At 36.5% G+C, this 18,844-nt stretch overlaps 1 protein-coding gene across 4 annotated transcripts in view; it reads right to left on the bottom strand.

The window, feature by feature from the left end:
- Positions 1–401: 401 nt before the first annotated feature.
- Positions 402–18,844, bottom strand: part of CTNNA2 (catenin alpha 2) — a 539,666-nt gene continuing 521,223 nt past the window's right edge. For all 4 annotated transcript variants that reach the window (XM_054824266.1, XM_054824262.1, XM_054824263.1 and 1 more), the window contains 2 exons: positions 17,770–17,913; positions 402–1,545 (listed from right to left, as the gene is read on the bottom strand). In XM_054824266.1, coding sequence (XP_054680241.1) covers positions 1,258–1,545; positions 17,770–17,913 — 432 coding nt within the window. In that variant the 3' untranslated portion in view covers positions 402–1,257. The remainder of the gene's footprint in view (positions 1,546–17,769; positions 17,914–18,844) is intronic.

The following is an 18,844-nucleotide window of genomic DNA, read 5'->3' as shown; positions in this document are numbered from 1 at the left end:
CAGTGGTTTTTATACAGGTCTACACAGTGTGGCACAACAGATGATTTCCAAGGTTCTGAGATATCCATTTTATAAGTTTAATAAATTGAATTATCTTTATGCTGTTTCTGAGGTGTTGTATTCAAACAAATAATTTCATCCCACACTTGACACGTACGTCTCATATGTATTGAGGTTTAAATCTGTCTCAGATTTAAACTCTGGTTTTGACCCACTGATCATGTTTGGCTATCCTTGTTATAAAAAATTAGAAAATCAATGTAATGTTGTCTTTCCTTAAAAAAAAAAAAGAAAAAAGGAAAAGAGGAAGCATGAGGCAAAATTAATCACTGTCTAGATCAACTTTGATGCAGGAGATATCTGCGCATTAAAAGAGACGAGCCATATTGAGGATTCCAAGGTTAAATGAGTTTATTGAGTTAGTGGTTACAATGGTATGTCAGATACCTGTAATCCAAGCTACACCTACATATTTGCCTCTAAATTCTCACACTGTCAGTTTCCGTGTCTCTAAACATTCCACCACCAGGTCTTCTATTACTAATATTATAATAATAATAATCATAATAATAATCATAATATAAAAGGCAATGTCAATCACCATATTGTGCTTCATACTCCACCATAAGGAATTCAATTGGCAAAAGTAAACCTCTGGTCATATCAATGGGATTAATCGAAATGTGAGCAATCGTAACACTACTAGAATATAAAGAACAAAATATGGTTTAAAAGAAGCATTTTTAAGATTAATTAGTTTGTATCGGTTTTAAAAATTCACATACTATAATGAAGATGACTTAAAAGTTATATCATTTAATTATTGGGCCACACATTTAAGCATATTGGCTAGTACATTTTTGCACTGGAACAGAAGCAATACAAGCTTTATGGTCTACCATTACAATTCCATTTTTTGTCACTTAATATACCTGCCAACCTAATGTTTCTTGCATGCATAAAAATTTCTGGGTTTAGACTTGAATTTATTAGTTAATCCACATGTACCCCTGTGATGCAAATTCTTTGGCCAATTTAATGCTAGAGTTTAGTTTAAAAAGTAAGCTTGGAATAAGTCCATTTAACATCAGAAGAGAATGCCCTAAATTTTGGCATTGCAGAAAGTTAGTTACTTCAGTAGAGTCCCAGGTCGCATGCAAATTGACACTGCTTCCCCCCACCCCATGCCAGACGCATACAAGTCGGCAGGTATGCATACAAAAAGAATATAAAACCCTCCTGATAAAGCTTAGTGGTTTAGAATGAATCCATAGCTTTAAATTCACTTAAGGCCTGTACAGGGGAAATATGTTTCTTCTGGGACCCTCTTCTCACTCTTGTCTGATATTCTTCTGGTTTTTCTCTCTTTACTAGAGGTTTCTTCTCAGGGGCCTTCATCTTCCAAGATACAACTGGTGAGTTCACTGCAGCAGTACCATAGACCTTCTGATATTTAGTAGAAGCCACATACGATGCTTTCACTGTAAGGACCACAGCGTTCATCAGATTTTTAGCTGCCTGGATGAGAGAAGTGGCACTGTCCAGCTATAAATAGAAAAGAAAATGAAATACAGCAAGGTTACTCCAGGACTGGATCACTGGACCATTTCCTGACTGAAGCCTGGATACTCTCTGATCTCCTTAAAGATGAAATGAATCCTCTCCCTCAGGATTAATCAAGTAGCTTGTAGTAACAAGCACCAGCAACATCATGTACTGAACTGTAAAGGTAAGACTGTGGTACCTCACATTAATTTTTTTTTTTTTTAAATTCAAAGGAAAAGCTTGTGTTGGCTATTTTTTTGTTGTTGATTCTTTTTCTATAGGTGAAGAAGTTGCCTCTTTCTTCACAAAAACCTGATGCCTTCTCACATAAACCTTTAAAATTTTACTTTTACATGTCAGATACCACAAAACATGTCAACAAGGATTTTTCCAAGTGTTCAAGTTTGTTCTAATTATTCCTATCAAGCCCAGAATAACACCCCCAATGATGTCTACAGGAACAGTGTGAGGCCAGTGCTGAGCTTGTTAGAGAATTCCATCTGAAAAGATGAAAGATTTTTGAAACCCCTAAAGAAATAAAAAGATGAAACAGTTAACTGCAGGTTTTTGTAGCTACTGTAATATTTGAGCTAGTTATGTTCACAAGGAGTCTTACTTTATGATTAGCAGGCTTTTTGTACGTATACCTTTGCGTTTCTCCCATGCAAGAGTCTGCCTGAGGTTCCTGGGTCCTTTGGATGTAAGAGGCCTTAAGAACTTGTTGAACGTCAAACCATTGGGACTTCCAGTCAACAAGCTTCCATCATACTCTGAAATCAAGTACGTATACCTGGCCAAATTTTTCAAAAGTCCAGTTTGTAGGAACAATTTTGGATGTAATATTATTACTCTTGAATGCCACCCCACTTGCTCAGTAAGTTCTTAGCTACTATTCAATTAGTATAGAAGTCTTGTCTCCCTTCAAATCTTTCCTGCTCCATATTTTGGGAACATATATGTTTCCTTAACATAAATGTTAAGCAAGGTAACCAGGATAAATACTCATAAGGCAGTAACAAAAACCATATTATACTTCACCTCAAGTGTTTTGAATCATTAACAGAAGAAGAATTCAGAAGAAACCTCTTTCTGAAGTGTCAGTGGCTGATGTGAACGAGAACAAACATTACAGAAAGCCTGTGTCTAGAACGACATTAATCTGGAGACTTACCTATTATTTTTTATTTCCTCAGCTGTAGTCTTATACTCATTATGATTCATTAAATACATAAACAGCTACATACAGTGAGGTGAAAAACAAAAAAGCATTTTAATGATTTTCACGTACTTGGTGTCATTCCCTGGAATGCATAGTTAATTGCCTGCCCCCAGTAAATATTTTTCCTCAGGACTAATTTGTATTTTCTATTAGTAATAGAAACTAAGTTAAAAGATGGAAAATTACATTATATAGAAGAAACATGACTGTTCAATAGGGAGTAATGAAATATAATTCAGTATAGTGTTATTCTATAACCACACTACTGCATGATTTATAAGGCAATCTGTATGTTTGTTGGCAAATAACAGATCATACTCTATTAAATTAGGATATTTAATTTACTGCAGAGATCTACAATCAAGCATTATTCATTGTTAAATGATTCTTTTTGAAACACTGGAGGATTGATACTGAATATAAGTGATACCATCAAATAGTGTTTACTTCATAATCAATGTAGATAAACTGACTGGATCAAGCCCATATTGCACATTCCTGAATGAATTCTTTTTTGTTGAAGGTTTCTAATAGCCTCACATTTTCCAGCATTTCTTTATGAAAAGAATTCTGGTAGCTATTTTAGATGGGACATATATTAAGGAACAGAATGATTAAAGGAAGCATTTTGAAATGAGGAGGCACCTAAATTAGATGCTTAAAATCATACAAAGGATGCAATCTACGTCTTTAAACACATTAGTAATTTTATGGAGTATATCAATAAAGCTGTGCAGAAACATGTACTGCAAGACTGGATGCGGGTTGCAATGATGCCTTGTAGAAAACCACGTTATATATTTTGATGCCACTTTAAGTACCTTTAGTTTCAATCTGCAGTTACAGTAGATAAGAGCTCTCAATTTTCACCATTATTAATCACATTTTAACATGCAGATACTTAGTCCTTGCCCTTAATATCCATTCATATTGTAAAATGCTTTCAATTCTTGGAATCAGAAAAGAGACATAAAAACCCCATAACAGTATTAGGCTATGAGTGTTCTCCAAAATCTGCTGGTAGCCATCCCATGTATCCAAATTGGCTACCTAAGCACTTCCAGTGATTTTCTTATTGCCTCCAGCTCCTTGCTTGTCTTATGGCTCAGTAAAGAAGAATTAAACTGAATGAACATCATTTCAATTAACATTTAGATCTTACTACACCACCGCGTTACTTCAGTTTTAAGCTGTGCTTTGTAATCAGCAGAGCTACAGTGGCATAAAAGTGGAACGAGGCAGCAGTGAATCAAGCCCTTAGTGCGTTAATTCCTTACAAAATCTGGGCACGGAAACATATGCACTTTTCCAAACAGATAATGTTAATAAAAAAAAAAAAAAAGAAGAAAAAAGAAGGAAAATTAACATTTCAAATAAAAGTACCACTAGGAAATTATTGCACAGTACAGAAGGCAAACTTCACTCCCTAGCAATGGTTAGGGAATTATGAATATGACGATAGCTTTCCGTGGTAACAGCTAACAGAGCCTTTGACTTGCTACACAAAGTAATAATGTTCAGCTACTTAGATCTCTACAAATACATTTCCTTCCATTTAGGAAAAAAAGCCCTCTTAAACATAAGAGATAAATTTAGGTTATTGGCCCATATAACCCCAAGAACAGAGAATGCTGGTGAAAATTCAAAATCCATACAGAAACTAAGAATCACTGCACTGGAGCCGGACACTTATCCAGGTTAAAACTGCCATCTACCCAGGGAAGGCATAAATCATTAAGAAAAAAATTAAAAAAAGATTTTGCTACAAGCTTATATTGTAATTAGTGAATGCAAGGGTAGAACACTGGAGCAGCAGAGCCTATTATCTGCCAAGAAGATAATTTCAGGGTTTTCTTCACCAAAAAATGCATAGGGCTTTGAGGAGTTTTTGATCTCCTTATAAGCTGTGCTGCATTTTTCCTGCGCTATATGCAGAATTTTCCAGAATCTTGTGACAATTAACATTTCTTGCTTTTACATATACACATAATCTAAGTAAAATAACCAGCAATTACGATACCAAAATAGCTGAAGAAGCAGGAAAGAATAAAACTGGGTTTTTCTCCTTAATAGTAAAGCAAATAAAATGAGATGTTCTCCCTGCATTGTCACACCACTGTAATGGGGAAGAGTTATACCACAGTTTTCAGAAAGGAGAAAATTTAATTTCCAGAGATTTCTTCATATTTATAGTCAGAAATATACTATAAACAGTAGGGAAAATAGAGGAAAAAACTATTTCCAGTGAGCAAGGATATAGTATAGGTGATTTTAAAAGAGCTGGTTGTTTAAGAATGTTCTATATCATTATTGTTGATTTTAATAAACCTTGAAAAGTGAGGGAAGACATCAAAAGAATTGTAGATAGTTCCTAGTCTGGAAATATTTGAGCAGGGCAAATAGAATGACCTGTGAAATTATAGGCCAGTTCAGCTGACAGCAGTCCCAAATAAAATGATGCAATGTCTATGACACACTGCATAAATAAAGGGTGGAAAGAAATATGGTTAACAGTAACCAAAAGGTTTTGTGGGTAAAAATATTTTCAAAGTAACTTACATCATATTTTGATGTGATTAAACTTTGGATGGCTTAAAATAATTCTGTTGATATAACTGAACCTTTGCAAGGTGTTTTGTTTGGTACTACATGACAGTTTGATTAAAAACTCAGCTGATACAAAATTAACAAGGCACATTCAGAATGATTCCACATCCTCTAATAGCTAAGTTTCCAAAAATATATATATACAAAAAAAAAAAAAATCATTGCTAAACGGTGACTTTTGCAGTGGGCTCTTGGAGAAACCATTTGTCAGCTTTACAATATTAATATTTCTGTTAAAAACTTGGAAAAAAATAACTTAACTAATGAAAGTTTGCAGATAACATAAGAATTGGGAAAGTGGTAAGTCATAGAGAGGGCATGTGATTGATATCTAATAAGCTGGTAAAAGTCAGAAATGTAGATTTCAGTTTGGCCAGCTTTATCGCAGATGATACCTACTTATACAGTAAGGAACTTTGTCCTACGCAGGATCCTAGGCAATCACTCCTTGAGTATAAAAAAAGGAGGACACTGATGAAATATGTTGAAATACATTAAATTATCACATTCAGTTTTTGTGCGTCCACAGTTATGGAATACTGAGTCCTCTTCTCAATGCAAGAACAACACTGGGGAACTGGAAAGAATTTAAAGAACCTCAAGAATAAAAAAAACATCTTTTATGGGAAACATGCAGTCAGCTCTGTTTTTGCCATTAATAATGTGAATGATTAAAAAATGAGTTGATTGAACTTAGCAAGCACATAGTAACAGAGAGCTGATAATATTTCAAGTTCAACAGATTAGACAAAGATATAACAGAACTTAATGGCTGAAAGGTGAAGCAGGTCATCTTAGTTATTAATTAGCTGAAAATTTTTAGCAATGATATTAATTAACCACAAGAACTCATGAAAGATAGCGATTCTGTCTCTAGAAAATGTGAAATCAATATTGGATGTTTTTGCTTAATATGTACATTCTAGTTTAAATGTAACCATTGGACATTTTTAATGCACTTTAATTCAGGGAGCCTATGCATCAATTACGTAGGAAGACAGCTTAGATGATAACAATGGCCCATATTGACCTTGAAATGTAAAAATACAAAAAATTACTATTAGTAATTATTGATTATTGAGTTCAGTCTGGCTTACTTTGTACAGACCAGGAGGAGCAATCGTCATTTATTTAACATGTTGAAAAAGAACCTGTAACCCTTTGAATACTCTTGGCTAAGACTTGATTTGTCTGCCTTCAGCGAGTAGTTTATGCATTGCCAAGCTCTTAAGGCTAGCTGTGAATTCTGGGAGCATTCCCTGCTTCTCCTCCTTTTCAAAGCAAGTTCAAACTTTCGTGAACAGGTACAGCTGCTGTTACCTCAAACCAAAAGTCAAGTAACTTGCCTCTAGAGCAACTGAATTTACGTGAAGCAATTATGGATCTGGAGGGTGAACCAGGAATACCATTGTTCCAGATCATATTCTTATGCAACAGAACATTTTCCTCTCAGCTGCGCTTAATAGTAAATCCAGTCCTACATATGTATGTAAGATATATGTAAGAAAAAGATCTTATTCATAATACTTATGTCTCACATTTCATGCATAAAACATGATACTATTAGTGGCAGCCAATGCAAGAATGGCCTATTTGCTATTCAGATGCACTCATCCCTATGGTAGGAGACATCTGCTATTTATCAGCACTGCTACACAATGTCTGAAGCCGTATTTCAGTCATTTACTTGAAAACGTGCGTAAGGTTTTTGCTAGATATTGGTCCATTGTGAGAAAACTATCCTACCTATTTGAAATTCTATAACAAACAAAATGTCATTATTTGGAATGTAATGTGGTTACAATGGTGTTAAAAAGGGATCTGTGGCTACGTAGAGAAAATAGTATTCTACTCCTCTTTTCCTAGCTGTTTATTTTCACATTTGAATGCAATTAACATATCCCCTTATACATGTTGGATATTTAATTTATTCTGGGGGCAGTTCTGTTTTATAGGCAGCCAGTCCACTGAATAACTGTCCTCATCTGCATTTCTAGTTACAGGTAAGAAACCCACAGGGATTCTCAAGACCATTTGGTTGTATTTAAGAAAGGCTGCCATCTCCTAGGCCAACAGAAAGTGTACCAAGGACTATGGGTATCTTCTGTCTTCTCTGGACCGTTGCCATTTTCAAACACCCATTTAATTTACAAGGTCAATAGGTTACCAACTGCTTTATGCCAGTTTGAAAATGCATAAGCATATAAAAATACTCCCAATACTGGCATTCCCAATAAAGGATGTCAAACAGACACAATGCAGAGGATTTGTAGAGATGCATTTATACAGTTGATTTACTTATCCCAGGCTATGTTAAAAGAAAAAAGGTAAAAGAAACAATGATATCCCAATTCATTTGCTTTGAGGAGAAAATTTAATATGAAACTAAAAGCAATATGTAGATATAAATATAATCATAAAATACAGTTCACCACTGGATATCACTAAAATTGGAGGTGGGGGTGAGTTTATACTTCATTCACTAAATGAAGAGGTTTGAAGAAGTAATCTGATTTTATGATAAAATAAGAATACTAACCCTGTAAAGTTAAGGAATACCACCTAAATGCCCTCAAATGTATCTGAAAGTCCTACCAAAAAACCCATTTTTTTTTTGTAGCAATACATAAAGGCTACTTCACTGAAACACCAGGAGCCCTGCATAACTTTTGTTTCTGGATCAGCATCCAAAATAGTAAGTCATGCAGTAACTCAGAAATGCTCAGCTAGCGGAGACTGTACTTAAATTTCATAGTGGGTGCCAGAAAGCTTACACATATTTCTTTTTTTGAGGAAAAATAGTATTTTTTTGCCTTCTCAGTTGAGAGACTGAAACTTGAGCTTCAATGTCATGATCAATTGCCTATTTACCCATCTTTGCTTTGTCCTCTCTTCTCCCCTCATCACCAGCTACAAGTGGATGGATCTTTAACAAGAAACCTTGCAAAAATCCTCACTCCCAGGTTATAGTCTGAAGGATACTGAATCCAGTTGGTTTTGGCCCAAGAGCATAGTACACCACTAGAGATATCAGACATCTCCAACTCTGCCGTCCAGCCAGCTCTAATAAGTTATGTACGCACTGAAATTGCTTACTGGGTCATCTAGTAACATAGTGAAGTACCCAACTGTAAATCCTGATGAGATACGTAGACTGAGTTTTAGGCAGGGCTCAGACACTTGGACTTTATTCCATCCAGTTTTACATATGATTTGTTGTACTGGTGGAAATCACTGAATGCCCTTCTGATTTAGACATTATTAAAATGATATTTTTATATCAATGTCTGATGTTCCATATTGTCAGTGTTTGTCCTAATGAGCTAGCATGAAAGCTCGTATTTTAACAATTGAAATGGTGAAATCAAATATAGGACAATTGGAAACAACTAAAAGTTAACATTATCCAATTCTTTTCGTGAAATACTATTACTAAATTCTCTCCATCTGGCAGGTCCAAAGGTGCAAAATATATTTTGGAATTTTTTATAGATATTAAAGATTTTCTATTCTTCAATTGTATTTACAGTCAATAAATTATTTATCCAATGTGACATTACTGCAATAACACAAAATTTACATTTTTTTCTTGTAAAAACGTAATGTAGGTTATTTCCTCAATATTTAAGTTAATATATTGTTGCATTCTTTTCAGAGTTTAATCAGGGAAAATATTTTGACCCATAATGAAAAATTTCTCAGAATCACTTCTTTTTCTTCTGCTCATTATCTGCAACTGCACAGCAGGAAAAAAATGAAAAGAAAATCATACACCAGAAACACTGTAAGGACAAGAAATTGTATATAGCATTGAATTTTTTTAATCAGCTTGCTTTATCAGTCATTTTCATGCTACAACACTGCCCCAAAAATTTGCCCAAACATCTGGAACAATTCCACAGACCAAGGAAGAAATCCTCAGTCAATGAAGTCAAAGGAGTTTTGTAGATGGGAACAGGATTTCACCCCACAACTTTGCCAGCACTATGGTCACATATACTACACATTTTCTTTGCTAAGGTAATGTAGAGAAAGAAACACTTTCTACATCAATCCACAATTGACAAACACGTGAATGAGTCTTCTGCCATGACAGCTCAAGGTTTTCTTCTTCTATATCTGCCTCATTCTACATAGAATTAATGACTGGAGGATGGTGCCTATGATGGAATGTCATGGACAAAAAAATGATTCTTTAATGGCACCACAGTTGCATTATTAATTACAGCAAAATTAGTACAATCACATTTACGACTTTAAAATCATTCTATCCTGTGGAATGGTTTGATCTGAATTTTTGTGTGATTAATGGGAAAAAGACTTTTGTATCATAGGCTCCTAGAATGGTTTGGATTGGAAGGGACCTCAAAGCCCATCTAGTTCCACCCCCCTGCCATGGGCAGGGACACCCTCCACTAGCCCAGGTTGCCCAAAGCCCCATCCAACCTGGCCTTGAACACTGCCAGGGAGCCAGGGGCAGCCACAGCTTCTCGGGGCAACCTGGGCCAGGGCCTCAGCACCCTCACAGGGAAGGATTTCTGCCTCACATCTCATCTCCATCTGCCCTCCTGCAGCTTCAGGCCATTCCCCTTGGCCTGTCACTCCCTGCCCTTGTCACCAGCCCCTCTCCAGCTTTCCTGGAGCCCCTGTAGGGACTGGAAGGGGCTCTAAGGTCTCCCCGGAGCCTTCTCTTCTCCAGGCTGAACAACCCCAACTCTCTCAGCCTGTCTCCATAGCAGAGGTGCTCCAGCCCTCGCATCATCTCCGTGGCCTCCTCTGGACGCACTCCAATACGTATGACTGATTTGAAGATAGGCTCCTACCTAATCTTCAAGGAGAAGACAAAAAGTCTGCAACAAAGATCAAGTCCAAACTATATTTGACAGGATAGGCTAACTCAAACTATAACTAAGATTGTTTGATATTGCCAGGAGGGTTATTGAAGAAAATTAGAGTAAGAAGTCTGTCGAAGTTCAGTATCAGGACCAATAAAAAAAAGTCATTAATCAAAACTTTACGTAAGTAGTCTGTGTATCGCCAGGACTGTATATACCATTTTACACAGAGATTCATATGCCAGAATTCTACGCAATATACAGCATTGTCTCAACCTGACGTCACAGAGTGAAAAGCGCAGACAGGACTCTGTCAAAAGCATCTCAGTACAAATTTCCACTTTCATATCCAATGGCAGTTAAATCTGAAAGAAGACATATAGGATGTCTAACTACTCTGTGCTACGGACCTCCCTCCTCCTGACTTGAGTTCTGACTTGTATGTAATTTGAAGATAGATATGATTTTTAAAAGCCCAAAATAAACCAGTGCTTTTTCAAATTGAGTTTTGGAAGCAAACCTTTTGTTCTTTATCTAGAGAACTGGTATAATAACAGGAAAAGCATGTCTTTCTTACAGTCTTACCTGAAGGGAGTCCAAATCATGTCTGGTTGGTTGGAAATTGATAAAATGCAGGAGACTTTAGATAAAAGAAAATCAATAAAGCATAGAAACACTATATTCTTTACATGAGAATGTGTTATCTCCTACTATTCGTCCTGATTTTGTCACAATGAAAACAAAAAGAAAAGCAGCATAATGCAGGATTTCAGACTGCAGTGCTGAGAAATGTGTTATTTTCCCAACTTCTTTTTTAATTTGTAAAAGTGTCAGAACGGTATCTGTATACGAGTTATCTCTGTGTCTTCAACTGTGAGGATCTGTCACATTTCGAGGCAAATTTGCTCCTTCAGCTAGCTTCATATCTCTAAAGTTACACTTGCCCAGGTCATCACAGAGACACTTTGAAGATAGCTGCTCTATGGGCATAGCTGGCTTTTCTCAGGAAAGGGCTTGGAAACAATGCATCAAACAGAGTCAAAATGAATAAAACAAAATCCTCTTGTAGAATGGAAAATAGTATCAGGGCAATTGTTCCTTGCTTCCTAACACTTGCCTGCTGCTGTTCATGTATATTTTACGTCTCACAGAAGCCGATAAAGGGCTTGCTCATTCAAGATATCGATCACTTCTGAGGTGCTAAAAGGCTTTTACTTCCTTGGAGCTGAGGGTGTTACTCAGCCCAATCAGTGAAAACATTCCTTTCTCCGTTTGATTCCCTGAGCACTTTCTAGGACTTTACAACAGTATGCAATGAAATAAAGAAACGAAATTAAATCTCCACAGTGGTCTTCAAGAGACAGACCCACTTCAGCTTTTCAGAAAACTCCCAGCATTGACAGAGCTAACCTCATAATATATGGCAAATTATTGGCAAAGGAAATTCTAGCATTTTATTCCAAATGCATTATTCACAATTAACTGTTCTATTTGTTTGACCAATTCAATCAATGGTTAAATAAGATTCAGTAATTCTAGTAATGTTCCTTACTAGAAGTTTTTTTTCCCTGGTCAATTACTGAATATAAAATTTGTGAATGCAATCGTTTGTTACATTTTTAACTTTAGCTAACACTAGATGTTATTGAAAAACAGCCAAACAGGTAGAATTACTGAAGACTGCAAACAAATGAAAACAGAACAAAACAGAAACAATTGTAAAGGCTGTTGCAGTTCACAAGGAAAGAACAAGCAAAGACGACAGCAAATTAAGAATAAAGTGGAATGAGTAAAATCTTGCTGTGAATTGTAAAGGCTCATTTATTACTCACATTTTATTATGCAAATAGTCATCTAGTCCAATGCCCTGTTTGAAACAAATTGAATTAGATGAAGTTTTTCAGGATTTTGCTCAACTTCAGAGCATGTCCAAGGATGGATAGTCTCCCACATCTCTGGACTAGAGATGTCCACCCTGCACTTGAATTTCACTACCCTTGAGGTAAAACTGTTATTCCTTATATCTAATCGGTATTTCCCATGTTAAAACTTGTGTCTGTTGCCCTTTTCCTGTCACTATGTACCTCTGACAAGTCTGTATCTGGCTCTTCTAGATCCTCTTGCTAGGTAGTTGTAGACAACAATATGTCCCTCAGCCTCTCTTCTGTATACATGCAAATGTATCTAAGAGAGTCGTGTAGATGATGTTGGCGATGTCATTTTCACTGTTACAAAAGCAAATGTCTTATCCAAAGGGAAAAACTGCATAGCTGTAGAAGGGAGGAAAAAATATTTAATAGTTCACTCAAGTTAGTTAAGTCCTGTACTACTCTCTTCAGAAAATATTCGTGTTAAGAAATCCTAATTTACTTGGTCTCTGTTTTGTTTTGCAATTCAGTACTTTAGATAGCATTTTCCCTGAACAACAAATGCAGAAGTACTTATAGCCTCAATGATTCACATAACCCAAATGGTTTCTGTGCTTTTCACCTCAGGACAATCTTCTCTACACAAAAACAAATTAATTCAACCACATCTCCAAATCTTCCCTCTAATCCAGAATTTATGTAAAGGAGATGAAGGTATAAACTCAGCTGTTATTTACAAGAATGGTGAAATGAAAAAGCATTTGCGCTGGCTCTTTTCTTATAAAGCTCTTACCTAATTTAAATATCGTACGTTAGTCATGATTATCTATAGACTTGTCTGCACTTACTCGGCATCAGAAAAATTGTGACTGAATGCCTGTTCGTATTAGTCAGGATCCAAGAACTATTCATACCTGGTGCACTAGAACCCCCAGAAGCATTTTTTCAGATGTCCGTAATTGAACAATTTCTCAAAGAACGTGGGCACGAAAAATAGGGCTGCTCATAAAAACCATTGAGACGACGTGTGCGGTGACCTAGGTGAGGTTTTCAGAGTTTCCATTTCTTCTATAAATGAAGTCTTATCCTGCGCTCATCCTACCTAATTCTAGGTGCTGAACCAAGGCATTCCAGGCTCCTCCTGTGCTTGGTGGAGAAGACCAGGAACCATGGAGCACTTGAGATATTTCATGGGTTCATTTTCTATGGAGATGGGCCAGAGTACCCCACCTTTTTTATTATACTTAGATATATTAAATTGCGTTAGAATCCTAAAGACGGTACAGTGAATCTGGGCAGAGATGCTCAACATCTGCAAAAAATTGTCCTTGGATTTGACCCAGTAGTCCAAGAATTCAAACAAACATCATGAATATTTTTGAGATTGTGTTCCTTAATTCTTCTGATTCCCAAAAGTGTCAGATGGGGGAAAAAGCACATACTACAAAACATTTCAATCTCTCCAACCCACAGAAATTAATGAGATTGGGGCCCCAAGAGAGCTACTTTATAAGATAAATGTTCCTTACAAAAGAATTTAAATATTGCTGTCCAGAAAAAAATAAAAATAGGCAGTTTCCTTTCTGCAGCAGCTAAGTTCACAGAAAGTTTACATCTCTTATGTATGAATATATACCCTCAAAAGACCCCCAAGGCTAAACCCCCTGCCTCTGTGCTTGTCTGAATACATGGTTTAATTCACTTGCCCAAGCCTCTGTCATTTTTTTAAGATGTTACTAATCTAACCAGTTGTCAGTATCTACCTGAAACAACAAGATCTGCTCTCTAGAAATGCCTACTGATCTCCATCAAAGGAGGCCTGGAGTGAACATCTCAGATGCAGATGTTTACACTTGGCTAGATGAATCACTCTCTGCATAGCAATGGAGATAATAGTCAAAAGCTCTTCATAATTCAAGTAAAATCTTTCTGAATAATAAAATATTCAGTTTTCATTACACCATAGACCTACTCTCATCTTTTGAACAACGTGAGTGGGATGGCCTCCCCCTATTAACTGCAAGATTTCTTTCCAACTCTATCATTTTCAAATTGTACTTCTTAACTACAGTGAACTCTTTCTCCTGTTTTTATTTTTTTAATTGTTATTTGGCCATCCAGAATGCAAAATGGAATATAGAAGGGAAGACAGAGAAATGCTGGTCTTGAAAATTATCCGAGTCTTGGAGAAGGATATAGTGTTTGAAACTCATCATGGTTCTACAGATCTTTTCTGCCTTGAGTGTGGCTCAGTATTCTCATTAGCAGAAGGGAAATAATGACAATATTTGCTTGTTTCCAGTTTTACATTGTCTTTGCTTTCAGACGCTCAGATGGGATTGATAACAATCCAAAGGATTATGATTGAACAAAATTATGTTTAATATCTTTGAGATGAAACTGTCCCGGAAACAGAAAGTCCGGGGTGTTAATGCAGTCCTAGTTTCCTCCAACCACTCTAACTCAGTCCAAGTGCTATTGAGCATTTTTGTTGACAATTCAAATGAGCTGAGGTCAAAGTTTAAAAGGATTACGATTTAAATCAACACAAACAGTCCTCTAGAATGCTGTGCACCATCATTGTGACTTCTTTTGCTTAAACAAGAATAAATCAAAAGTAATTCGTTTTGAGTCAGTGGTGTTATACCAGCCTAAAACTGCAGTAAGAGAGGGCAGGGTGATGAGCATCTATCTGCCAGCTGACACGGTTTGCGAACAGATGGTGCATTTCACAGCTCTCCCTCACTTCTCATATAGAAAAAGAAGAAGGTAAGAACCAACCCACAAAGTTTTAATTCAAATTGTAAGAGAAATCAGCCTGGCAAATACAGAAAATATGGGAATTTTACATAGCTATCTTAATCATACAGAAAAAATATTTCATCCTTATATATGACCTTACATCATTAAAGTATTGCTCACACCTTGCCAGCATGAGTGAGGAACAAATCTGTAATTTAAATGCCGGCCTGCTTAAATATATAGGTATAAATATACTAGTTCCTGACTTTGCTTCGAGTCAGTAATACACAATGTGTTTGCCGACATAAACCAACACAATTTTTAAGAACGCCTTATCGTAAAGTAACTTTCAGTTTGCAAAATACTTGTGAATATTTAACTCATTTAAATTAGCATATATTGGAACAAGTTAGTCAGATATTTGCTTTCAAAACTTTCATATTACACACTAAATAAAATCAGCTGAAATCTAGGCCTTATTATATTTTACTTTACTTTATGTACATGTAAATAAATACAGTTAAAACAAACATCACAATTGACTGAATACACATTTAAGCCAAAGCTGTAAAATACAGGAATCTGTGCATTTTAGACATTTTAATATATTTTATTTTTTTAATCATAGCTGCCAGTAAAATAATTTATCAGGGGAATTAGCTCACTAAATGTAAAATTAGGCTATTCATTCTCCCAATGGTAGGTTACTCAGGCAAACCCACATCCTGGGGTTGCATGGACAAAAATTTATTAGATTTGGCACAGGCAGATTCCAGGTTAATTATCACAACACTTTATGTCATTTTGAATATCATTCTTCTACAAACTCCTCCTTATACATAAGTCAGTCAACTGCTAATTTGCTCATCTTAAAAGATAAATTTAGAGAGCAAATTTCTCTGGATTTACAGTAATCCACTGACATCTCTGTTCCATAATATCTCCTTAAGTGCGGATCGGTATATCTAATTCTCCTTAATTACTGAATGATACCAGTTCTGACTTCCTGGTCCCAATCCTTATATGACTTTTAAAAAGAATTTCCCTCTCTATGCCACCAAAATGCTTTCATATCATTGAAGTGCGATTAGGGGCACTGTGCAGTTGGTCCTTACGTTTTACCTATTCTGTGCAAAAAAAATTAAAGTCTTCTGCATTATGCAAATATAATTATGTGCAAAAACAATTTATAAACTCATCAGCAAAAGGCGTGTTTAGGATCTAAATTAAATTTTATACCAAAGCATTTACCTCTGAAAAGAACATCCTCAAACCCTCTTTAACAGCAGCAATTTCTACAAAGTTTTCCCAGTGAAGCATTAGAGATTGACTAACCTGCTTTTCCCTTCCTACTTTAAAGACCAAAGCTTGCTGGGGAAGCTAAATTTGCCAGATGAGTTCTTGGCTTTGCAAAGGAAGATTTGGGACTTCACTGTTTGGTTCACTAAAGGAATAAGCAGTAGTTGTAAAACTCCTTGCACACATTATTCAAAGCTGGAAAAGCTACCACCTGTCAGGGAGCCAATCTTTATATTCTTTTTCCTTATTTTTCTCTCTGACAGGAAGGGAAAGAGTCATTAGTGAAAGTTTTGGTAGCTTTGTAAACAAGACTTTCGTCCTCCCAGAATTTTATTCGGATCTCCTGTGCATCAATACAAAGAGCATCACTGAGTCATCAGGGAGGAATACCTATCCATCACTACTGACCAATCCCAACTACGTGCCAGTGACCAGAAGATGGAAGGCTCTGCATCCTATACCCAATTCCTCAAAGCCACCTAGTCACCTGAAAATAGAAGTACTTCATCAATCAGCCTATGGACCACCTCTGCTGAAAAGGCTGTGATTGCACTCTCTTTGCCCTTGATTTATAAAGTATGCATTGCTGCCTTTTAGTGTCTTTCACTGAGATATGACAAGACCCCACACAGAGCTGGTAGAGAGCTTTAAATGAACAAGAACAGCAAGATTTGCGGTATCCCTAGGGGTCAAAACCTTCATATGATCCTTCTTCTGCGCTTTAGTATGAGAGTTCTGACATCTTGACAGTTTTAATAGATACCCAAGAGGCAGAACACGAAAGGAAGATCTTCGTAGTCCATCTTGTCTTTTTTAAAATGCTGAGGGATATTAAAACAGTGAAGTAGCAATACTTGGGGCCAAGGGAAATAGGTAACATGACAGTGTTTTAAAGTGAAACAGTAATGTATAGGTGGTGACACAAGAAAAACACCAAGAAATTCAGTTAGCAATATCCCTGCCCATCTCAAATTCTTATCACAGAAAAAAATCAAATGCTTTGATTTACAATTTCAAAGGTTAAATCTCAGTTACACCTCCTGGGATTTGATTCCCTGCTTAATTTCACATCTTCCACAATTTACTTTTGAATTTTATATAATCTACGAAATATATAATTGGCCTATTGCCAATACATGACTTCATAAACATTCTGGATAAAGCAAATAAAAACAGTAACAGAAAATATAGAAAACAAAAATCTTGTCCTGTATCAACAGGCGTTATCCACAGTTAACAATGATAAATATATAAATAACACCATCTATTTTTAATCTAAAGGACTTTAGAAAAATGGGGGCCCAGCGCTCCTGTAATTCAATTAATGGCAGTTTAACAATCGAGTTCAAGGGGACCAGAGTCTGCCTTTTCACAATGCAAGATAAACATTGAAGGATCAGTTTAACCACCTCTGCAAAGAAACATGATCATTGCTTTATAGATGACGTTAACTCTAGGATTTAGAACAGGAAGGAAATTATTTTTTCCCAGGTGACTAAAACACAACACATGCAATTCATTCTGTGAGCCCTATGGTTAATTAAAAGGAAAAAAAAAAAGCTAACAACAAAATCTCCCATTCTCATGTCTTTTCCCTCCACCCCCAGATCTATAGAGAGAGTTAAAGATAGAGATGAGACAGGAGGTTACTCACCGTCGAGGAGTCACTGCTTCCGGTCTCAAGCGTAGCTCCCTCAGCACAGGTGGGTGGGTGGGTAGAAAGTTGACTAGCCCTGCCCCCATCTATGACATCACACTCTACCTCATAAAAGGTAGTGAAAGTGCTCTGAACTCCAGTCTGATTTCCGAGAGATACAGAAAAGAGATAGTGAGAGAGAGAGCAAGAGAAATATTGTGCCGTAGCGTAGAGGTGAGGAGAGAGGAAAACGTGTGCTGAAGGAGCTATGCTTGGTCAAGGAAACAGGGACTCTTCCACGATGAGTAACCCCGCTGTCTGGTGGTTCCTCTCACTTGCTCCCATAGCACAGGTTAAGCAGGCAAGCCCCGCAGGGTTTGCTGATTGGGAAAGGGGATAAATTTTGGTACCTTTTCATGAAAACCAGAGAGGATAGAAAGCTCTATCCCCAGTAAAAGGTGACTGACATCAGATCGGGCATGAATTTGATAGACTTCCAAGTAGCATTATTTTGTGTATGGTTTTGAACAGCCAAACTGCACAAAAATATAAACACTGATGCAAGCAGCTGAAATTCCAGTGTCTAAAACTGGAATTACACTTGCATCCACCAGTGCTGAATAAACATTACAAGGTCCAGACCTCTGGGCTGATCCTTGAATAGAGTGAGCCAGAGGGTAGGTCACCTATAGCACTATATGGAGGAGGTCAGGAAAGAATTATGTTTTTCTTGCATTGAAAATGAGAAATGACAAACTGTGCTGAAAGAACAAGTGAGGGAAGTATAAAAATTCTGGGCATACATTTATTTACAGAGCACACTTCAAAGTTCCAGAAAATATCAACAAATTTGCGAAGAGGTGATGCTTTTAAAGACTGTACATTTTTAGACAATGACAACCTTACAGGCTGAAGCTCTTTTTTTTTTTTCCCCAAACAAATTCCCAAGAACTGAAACTGGAGGGCTTAAAATGGGATATTCATTCTAATTTACTGTAAATGCCATCTTTATCATCCAAGTTCTGGAAAAGCAGGTTCGAAAGTAAACATAATTGCTTATATTAGCCACTGGGATTTTCTTAATAACCTAGCT

Source organism: Grus americana, chromosome 4, assembly GCF_028858705.1.
Source record: "Grus americana isolate bGruAme1 chromosome 4, bGruAme1.mat, whole genome shotgun sequence".
In the NCBI taxonomy this organism is placed as follows: Eukaryota; Metazoa; Chordata; class Aves; order Gruiformes; family Gruidae; genus Grus; species Grus americana.
This window is presented reverse-complemented; position numbering and strand designations above follow the sequence as displayed.